Source organism: Carassius auratus, unplaced genomic scaffold (assembly GCF_003368295.1).
Source record: "Carassius auratus strain Wakin unplaced genomic scaffold, ASM336829v1 scaf_tig00214667, whole genome shotgun sequence".
Taxonomy (NCBI): Eukaryota; Metazoa; Chordata; class Actinopteri; order Cypriniformes; family Cyprinidae; genus Carassius; species Carassius auratus.
This window is the reverse complement of record NW_020527758.1, coordinates 167,506-177,220: the sequence shown is the minus strand read 5'-3', so window position 1 is coordinate 177,220 and position 9,715 is coordinate 167,506. Positions and strand designations below refer to the sequence as shown.

The 9,715-nt window shown below is 36.8% G+C and overlaps 2 protein-coding genes across 2 annotated transcripts; one reads left to right on the top strand and one right to left on the bottom strand.

Annotated features, from left to right (window-relative positions):
- The first annotated feature begins 3,368 nt into the window (after positions 1 to 3,368).
- Positions 3,369 to 6,578, top strand: LOC113092609 (E3 ubiquitin-protein ligase UHRF2-like). The gene is made up of 4 exons (XM_026258273.1): positions 3,369 to 3,666; positions 4,355 to 4,448; positions 4,709 to 4,905; positions 6,050 to 6,578. The coding sequence occupies exons 1-4, from the start codon at positions 3,525 to 3,527 to the stop codon at positions 6,241 to 6,243; spliced, it is 627 nt and encodes a 208-aa protein (XP_026114058.1). The 5' UTR covers positions 3,369 to 3,524; the 3' UTR covers positions 6,244 to 6,578.
- Positions 6,579 to 6,877: 299 nt separating this feature from the next.
- LOC113092604 (uncharacterized) lies at positions 6,878 to 9,045 on the bottom strand. The gene is made up of 5 exons (XM_026258268.1): positions 8,769 to 9,045; positions 8,157 to 8,285; positions 7,655 to 7,848; positions 7,309 to 7,469; positions 6,878 to 6,891 (listed from the first exon to the last, which is right to left on the bottom strand). The coding sequence occupies exons 1-5, from the start codon at positions 8,979 to 8,981 to the stop codon at positions 6,878 to 6,880; spliced, it is 711 nt and encodes a 236-aa protein (XP_026114053.1). The 5' UTR covers positions 8,982 to 9,045.
- Between the last annotated feature and the right edge of the window lie 670 nt (positions 9,046 to 9,715).

The window sequence follows — 9,715 nt, the reverse complement described above, 5'->3', positions numbered from 1 at the left end:
ACAAACAAGGCCCAGTTTGACGCCGGATTTGCATATCATTTATTTCTTAAGGATAATGCAGTCCCAACGAAAAAGGGTCACGATCGTGTGTTGGAACCGCAGGCGGTGAGTAAAACTGCTTCAGATATCTCTGTGTTGTTAACTTAGCAATCGGCGCGTAAGCACATCAAGTAAACAACATGCGATGTTGTCATCAAACTGCAAGACATAAAGTGGAACTTAGTCATTTTCCAAAAACCGCTAAGCAAATATATACAATTTCAATACATACTAGGGCTGTGCAAAAAATCGAATGCGATTTTCATGCACCTCTCATCAGTAAAGATGCTCCTGTAATTAAAATATACATTTTTGGGAAGGGTTTCCCTGGTAAAATTAGCATTTTAGGGGCTACATATCACGTTATTGGTATTGGGATTGCTTCAAACCCCGGACATGAAAATCAACCGCAGACTTGGCAACACTGGTTCAGGTGGAGTGGCAGTTACTACACAGAGCCGTAGTCTACCGACAACTAACACAAAATCGCTTTCAAAATCGACAAAGAATCGCCTGCGATTTTAACATCGATTTTGTGTAGATTGTCAGTGATTTACGGCTCGGTGTAGTAAATGCCAACCAGTGTTGCCAAGTCTGTGGTGGTTGGCTTTCATGTCCTCGGGTCACAGCGACCCCAATACAAATAACTTGATATTTAGCCCATAAAATGCCAATTTTACCAAGGCAACCCTGCTAAAAAAACGTATATTTTAACCCTGGCAAGCAATGTTTTATCGGAGAACCTTCTGGAAGCAGGATTGGGCTAGTTTTGAGAAGCAACTGGGCAGGATTTGTTGTGAAAACCTGGCAACCCTGATCTGAACACACGTGCTGGAGATATATTTCTAATTACAGGAGCGTCTTTACTGATGAGATGTACATAAAAATCGCATTTGATTTTTTGCACAGCCCTAACATAGAGACGTCGTTGCTGATGCTGCTCTTGTTAAATTTCAGCCTCGGGATCTGATTCTGGATCATAAATATACGCTGAATCTGACTGTTAGCCATGGTTTGTTTTGGATGATGTTTTTTTCATCACTGTAATGTCACAGCTTCCAAACGCTCTCAACGCAAAAGCCTACTCGCGCTCGTGATTCTTTAGCTCCGCCCACACATCACGCCTCCAGGCGCTCGTGTTTTTCCCGGAAAAATGGGTACAGACTATCTTTCTCTTATAAATATAATAAAACTTAAGACTTTTTGGAGTTATGAAGGATGCAGTACTACTCTATAGGTACTCAAGATTAACAGGATATTGAGTGAAAACGAACATTTCACCCCCCCTTTAACCCCTTACTAGTAACCCCCCTTTTTTGGCATGGAGACCGAAATTACACACCCAAAATAAAAAGGTTTCTGCTCATGATTCTTTCTGACTAGATACATAATCAACCTTTGTTCACAAAGCTGACACTTTAAAGTTTACTGTTCAGGAATCAGAATCACTCAGACTGTTATGATAATAGAGATATATCAGCTCAAACATAAAAACAAAAATAAAAATATTAAAAACATATGTTTTAAATGTATTTAATAAAATGTTGATGTAGGAAATGAGTTTGAAAACACAGTGTAGCTAAGGCCACAAGTCTTCCAAAACTTCGTAAAAAAATTCATAATCGAATCTGTAAAACTGTGAATTTTATTAAATATTTTCTAAGGCCATGTCATGTGTGTTTTTAGAGAAGGGTTATCAGATTGATTTATGGCACTTGTCATCTCTGTAAGATCTCACATGTAAACTCTCCTGTGTATTTTGTATGTGTGTTGGCTTTGCAAAACTCCCCATTCATGATTGTATTGTTCTCACCAAACGAGTCTTTCACACCTCCGCCAGGTATGACACATTATCCGCATTATTCTTTTATCGTTATTCTTTTGTTTTTATTCCACCTTTATTAGCCTTGATTGTTGTTTTTCAGGCTTTACAAAGCAACAAAGCAGCGATCTCACTGGTCCGTGTATCTTTTGGTCATTGGATTTTCCTTTCAGAAACGGATATCAAAAAACAAAAAACAAGTGGTTATTTGATTTTTGTTTTAAAATACAAAATTTAAAATTAAAATACAACGCTTTTCTCTTTTTCAGTGTCAAAAAGAGATGAGCGAAATTTTAAAAATGATTTGAATGTCAATTTCAATTTCGGAAATCAAAAAATAAAATTACTTTAAAACAGAAACCAAAAAAGGCCCGTTTGTTCATATTCCGAGACCGGATGTGGTTAGCACTCACGTGACAAGACCGCCACATTTGACAGAGTTGTTAAGCAATTAATTACGTGCTGTGACTGTCACTGATGTGCTAATTGAGCGTGATCATTGAGCAGACATGGAGCAATACGTTGTTTTTCGAAACAATAAAAGAGTCTCCTTAAGGGAAGAAGACATGACTGCAGAAAAAATAAGTCGCATTTTCCAGGTAAAAAGTGTTTTAAACTAACGTACTAACGTTCGCTGGCTAAACCCTAAAACTTCTCTTTTAACGCAAACATGGTGGTGTCTGATTTTAAGAAGTTAACCTTTCAGTAGTCCCTGGAAAATATTAGCACTAATTGAGAAAAGTTTGGAAATAAACACTAGCGGTTATTTGACTTGAATTGATTTCTTGACAGGTCTCAGCACATAGTCTATATGTGACTGACGACGCAAATGTGGCCATTTTTCCTGGAGCTTCTGGTTTTTTTAGTACATTGGACCTTACACCAAGAGCTCACTATGAGGTTCACGGTGAAGAGGAGGACGCCTCATCAGCTTCAAATGCCACAGCTCGTTTTTCATTCATGCGATCACCTGTAACTGCTACTAACTTTAATCCTAGTCCATCATCATCTGCTCAGCGGGCTGCCTCAGCCCCCCTTAGAGCCACTGCCTCTATAACATTTCAAAGGTAACGTTAACTTCTAAAATGACTGTGATACGATTTATAAATTTCAGGGATGCAAACGGGCGTTGTGACGAGCGCAGTGCATGTTTGCATAGCAACGACAGACGCCACGGGAAAGTCTTAAATTATAATTAGATATAAATGAAAAACACCATCACATTTGATGATGATATCATCTCCAGTTGCCTCCTTTGTGGTTGTAGTGTAATAGTTAATACTACTTGTACTTTTCATTTATATTTTAACTTTGCCCCCTAACTTTCATAACCTCTGCCAAGAAAGTGGTGGGGGAGGTTATGTTTTTGCAGTGTCTGTCAGCAAGCTTATGCAAAATGTTATGAAAGTAATATGTACATGGAACTTTGTGTATTGTTTGATGCTGTTCCAAAGAAGAGATTGTTACATTCTCACACCAGTTAACCCAAAGATGCTATAAAAGCAAACTGAGTGCATTTTATTGATATACGAAATATATAAGACTATTAACATTAAATAGGATTCTGAATGCAGTGTGTGTCATAATGATTATTTTAATATGATGTTCTTCCAGATCGGTTTTTCTTGCTGAGGTGGTTGGTGGGAGGCTGAGTCCCAGCAGAATGGTGGTGGTCCGGTTTTTGGAATCTGAGGCTACCCTTCAGGGGATCATTGGTAAAGTTCAAGATGCCATTGGATGTCATGACCCAATGATATTGACTGATGTGCAGGGGAATGCAATTTTGGAGTCAGAAGGCACAACTGGTGAGAAACATTAAAGGGTTAAATCACCCAAAAATGAAAATTATCTCAGTTATTACTCACCCACATGTTGATTTAACCCCATAAGACTTCCTCCTTTGTCCCATCATAATTTAAGATTACTTATAAGGTATGAATAGTCTACACGCAGGCTCACTATTGGTCTACACAGGTCATTTGAGTGGTGCGTGTGACGTTCAACCCAGAAGCTCTACGCACATAGACTAAAAATTGTCTAAGTAAAAACACCAGATAAACACACAAGACCAATGCTGAAGAGAATGAATGGTGGAGTAAAGTCATTATTTTGTTTATTTTTGCACACAAAAAGTATTCTCGTTGCTTGATAAACGTATGGTTGAGCCACTGGAGTCACTTTGGCTATTTTAACAATGTCTTAATACGTTTTCTGATCGAGCAAGTTTCGGCCATCTATAACACTACTGAGGAGTAATTAAGCTATCAGATGTCATCATAAAAATCTTAAATTATGATGCGATGAAGAAAGGAAGTCTTACGGGGTTAGAAAAACATGTGGGTGAGTAATAACTGACATTTTCATTTTTGGGTGAACTAACTCTTTAATTTTGTTTTATTATTAAGTCTTTACTTTTGTGATTTTAAAATTAGAGGGGATGAGATAACTCATGATGATTTAACCTTTTTTCTGGTTTTCACCCCTAATGTAAAGGGTCCCAGTACTGGAAACAAAATGCAAGAAAGATTCTTGCTATACAAGAACAGGCCTTCCAGGAGGTACAGGGCTCTAAAAGGAGGAGAATGAGGTAATCTTAAGTATTCGTATTTCTCTTATTTGTCCAAATATTGAAAGGCATTGTTTATTTACTTATTTGTCCTTACCTTTGTTGTCCAGACTACTGAAACTTTATTTCAAATCAGCACCGGTTTGCCAATCCTTTGGCCATTAATGCTTCTGTATTTTAGTGGCGTCTATAATGTTGGGCCAAAGATTTATTTGGTTACCACAAGCAAAACCACTAAAACACAAACAGCATATATCTATTATGTTTTTTCCTTGTAATAGCCGAAAAGATGAAGATGCTGCCGGAATTGGAGAGGTCACTGAGAAGATAGAAGAGCTTGTACTGGCATCACAGACCTTACCAGATATTACTGCAGCAATCAGAGAGCTCACCAATCTAGCTGCCACTCAAAGAGTGATCCTGACTCCTTCACAGCTACAGACCATCAAGCAAGGATTCTGCTGTGTTATTTGTATGAGTGAGTACACAATAGCTAGTCATTGTCCCACATGTACACTTATTTTGAATCCATTTTGATCCAGAATTGTAATTTTCCACGTACGCATTATTACATTTCCGAACCATGGTCACCTATGTCTCATCCACTACAATTAATTACATGTACAAATGCAGACCTTTGTGTTCCAACCCATGGTGTAACGATACATTAACAAAAGGTGTGTCTGAAATCGCTCCCTATCCACTATATAGTGCACTATTTAGGGTGTCCGAAATCTGAGTGAACGACATCATTCCCTAATTTCGTTTACTACTTTTACCCACAATTCTCTCTGAATTAGAGTTTAAATCCGATGTACACTTGCTGAAGCACTATTTACCACAATTCAATGCCTAGAGGACTGAGCTTGCATGAAAGTGAGGGAGTTGAAACCAGAGATTACTTTACAGCTATCTTATTTCCGCTTTAACATTTATTTAATCCTTTTTTTTTTTTTTTTTTTTTTAATCATTACTTGAATAAAACGTATTAAAATATTGAGACAATATTATATACAATATTATAAAATTCATAAAAGTTTCCAAGTAGTTAAAAGGTTTGAAAACCAAGCCAATGGTTTTCAAACCTAGTCAGCAAAGTTTTGATTGATGGGAGTAATAACCAACCAAAATCGATTGCAAGCTCTCCATTTGGCCTTTTAGAAAGGACACCTTTACTTTTCATGAATAAAAGCTAACAGAAACTAAATTGTTGGGTCTGGGAGTTTCATCCTCAAATTTGAATCAAAACATGGTCCAGATATTCTATTTGATCGTTGTTGTTGTTTTCAGGCCTTTAACATAAAAGTCTGATAAATGTTTCCCTAAGTTAAGTTCCTTCAAAGAAATCGTAAGTAACATTCATGTAAAATGTTTACCTCGTTTTACTCTGTTTCTTTGCTACTTTGAATTATAATGACTCTCGGGTAACAAAGTTTAAAGTGTCTAGTTTAAAAAAAGACCAGTTATGAATGTGGACTATAGGGTTAAAGAGCTACAGACATTTGTAGTTGGTTATGTCATTTTCAGAAAATTCTCAAAAAATAGGGGGTGCTGGTTAAGAGTTAAGGTCATATGGACACACACACACAGAATGACTAGTTTTTCCTCATTTTGTCTTTTAGAATTCATCGAGGAGCCAGTCTTCACCGAGTGTTGCCGGAGCATTATTGGCTGCAAAACATGTGTGGTACAGTGGCAGGAGACCTCTGTGCACTGTGCAAAATGTAGAGGGAACACTGCAAACAACACCATATATGAAATTAATGGTCTGTCAGATACTTTTTCTGTTCTGAGATCCCTTTATGAAGAGGAGTAACATGTTGAATTTTTACACAAACGAATTTCAAGTTAACCGTCTTCAAGTTAAATAGAGCTAATGGCTTTTCACACATTGCGCTGAGTTGTGGTTATAAGACAGAGCAATGCCTGTTTGTATGGGGCAAAGTCATTGTTCACTGCTCTAGAGTACAATTCTGAAATGTCTGAATAATGCTCGGCAAACTGGTTCTCAACTGTAATCTTGTCCTGTTCATTTGAAAATGGATCCACTCCAAAAGTTGAATGCCTGGTCAGTGATGATCCCAACTGTTGGCTGTAAAGGTCTGCTGCTTCAGCTGAATGAGGCAACAGTTCCTGTTGGATTTTTTTGGGACACCCACGGCCACCAAGTCATTTGGTGTTCCTTTACCTGTAAAATAAAGACCATACTGTTGGTATAGAAACTTGTGAATGCCTTTTGTAATAACTGTAATCCGTAATTTCACCTGGAATTCTATGAGCATTCCATGACTCCACCAGCCTTGTAAGACCAATCTCACACAAGCGGCCAGTAAGGTTGGACACACAATATCTCACAAGGCTGTCGTTCATGTCTATTTCCTCTTGATCCACCAACCCCATAAGTGCTGCCTTCAGTGCATAGTTGATTGCTGACTTCAGGCCAGATTCGTTCAACTATATGATTCTGAATTTGCAACAAAGATGTGTTATCAGTCAATGTGTTCTGGTGGGTAAATAAATCTTAGTCTATCAAGGAAAAATGGTCATGCAGAATTCCCAGTAAATGTATTAACTCAGCAGTCATTATGCACATTGACCACCGAACAAGTACATTTATAGTTTTACCAGGAATTCTGCTTGAAGACAAATAGGATGTAGCTGCTTCTGCAGCAGTTTTTTATTAAGCTGGAACCAGGTTTTAAAAAGAAACATTCTCAGCCATAGTTAATTTTAATTAACTCAAAAATTTGGAAAGCATAGTAATAGCAATGACAATTTGTCTCATGCATGCAAAACAACAGTATGCTGCTGAAGCAAAAATAATAATAATAATTAAAAAAAAACAGGCATACAAGTGAATTGCTGAAGCAACCAAACAAACTGTTGAGCTGTACCTTTGTGGATGAAGTCTGTAAATATGGCCTTCGCTCCTGATTATGGCGGTGAGATGACAGCAGCTCCTGCATGAAAAGTGTCAAATAAAACTCCTTGCCATGATCTACTCGTACCTGGTCCCACATACCATAGGCAAGGACTGCAGGCCTATTGGATGAAAAAGTGTTTTATTTTGTGCAAAACTTTTCAAACTTAACGGTTATTAGTTACTCTCAGTATAATAGGCTTCATAACAATATACTGTAGATGTTCAATGTTTTATATTCTATCATGAATGGTAGCCATGTGTATGCACTTTCTTTAGTGTCCACAATAATAATAATTGCTATTACCTGAAAACATCTTCATAGATGGCAAGGTTGTTTTTTATAGGCATTGTAGAATGAGCAACAATCTTTTTGCTGTAGCCATCGATGGCTAAAACATGGGTAACCCCAAACATAGCCAGTTTTTCGTTTTGGTCCATATGAACCTTTTGACCCATGTAATCAGCTTGATATGGTATGGGGTTGAGATTGCGGGCACCCTAAGAGAGATAGGAAAACGATGTTACTATTTCACACAAAAAAATTTCATTAGTCCTATATGGCTGCATATTTTACAAATATAACCTAATGTCTATTTGTGTCTCTGTCAAAAAAAAAAAATGAAAATTAGGGGGTTGTTCTGATTATAGGCTTACTATAAATATCTGTAAGTTTTTAATCTTATACAATCTAAGTAACTCCAGCTAAACAGCAAAAAAAAAAAAAAAAACACAGACAAAAAAACATTATCTCATATTTACACATAAATTCCACATATTTGATTATGTATTAGAGAGGAGTAATAGACCTGACGTCTTGCTTCATGGTATGGCTGATGCATGGTTCTGAGCACTGATCCAATTCGTGTCTCTGCAGCATACACTCCTTTCATAGCGAGATAACCCTTCATCATCTTTCTTCCATATGTAGGTCCAGTCTAGAAAATTAAAAAATATACATGTCCAGCTGATGTGTGTATCAAGAAATAAGACGTTTTTGTGTTATAGAATTTATCAGTGTTGTGAGGATTATATTAACTGTGACTTAGAAACTATTTATAAATAATGGAAGGCTGAGGCTATTTATTGGGATTTATGTACTATTCGTAATAAACGGGCATTAAAGATACCAGTCAAATAAATTTGATAAGACATATAAATGCGGGACATACTGTGCATATCACATGTTCGTTCTGTCTCTCTCTCTCTCTCTCAATGGGGCTTTATTGGCATGAACGTTTTTTGAAACAATGTTGCCAAAGCATATACAAATAAAATATATATACATAATATATACAAACACAATAAAACAGTTATATGAACAATAGTAAAATAATAATAATAAATCTAATATACTCTCTCTCTCTCTCTCTCTCTCTCTCTCTCTCTCTAGTAAAAGGTTAAAAAAAGCAGGATCATACCTCGGTTATAGCTTTTGCCACCTCCAACTCCAAATGTGCGTCAGGGAGCCCCATCAAACTTAATCCATTTTCACTGCAAAATCTCCTCACGTTTCTTGCGGAACATCCTCTCGCTCCCCCATTTACTTGTGATATCTGCGCTGAGATTTCTGTGGATGACAGGCCTTGTTTTGCCATGTCTAAAATCATAACTGAGTAAGTTTCCAAAGACATTTTATTCTGGGCCTAAGCACACTGTCACTCTGTCAAATGTGGCGGTCTTGTCACGTGAGTGCTAACCACATCCGGTCTCGGAATATGAACAAACGGGCCTTTTTTTCGTTTCTGTTTTAAAGTAACTTTATTTTTTGATATCCGAAATAGAAATTGAAATTCAAATCATTTTTAAAATTTCGCTCATCTTTTTTTGACACTGAAAAAGAGAAACGCTTTGTATTTTAATTTTAAATTTTTTATTTTAAAACAAAAATCAAATAACCACTTGTTTTTAGTTTTTTGATATCCGTTTCTGAAAGGAAAATCCAATGACCAAAAGATACACGGACCCTCACTTCAGTCTCTCTTTGCATTTAGCCTTTATTTATCAAAAGTCTTACTATAAAAATACAACAAAACATTTTCTTACGACCTTACGTGAATTATTGAGACAAAAATGCATTATGAAGAAGAAAAGCACCTGCTATTAGTAGCATCGGAGCTAACGTTAGCATCAAGCTACATCAGACAATTAATGAAATTATTAGTACACTATTACTCAAAACTCACTTTAAACCCCGATCGAGTGTTTATAATAACTTCCTTTAGCGATCAGGGGTGGAATTTGGTCGTTTACTGTTGTAAAAATATGTTATTTGTAGCCTTTTTCATCGCTGCACAAGTTAGCATTTCCGATGTACATTTTTGATTTTTTTTTTATAAAAACGCCCCAGATCTCAAGAAATTCTCAT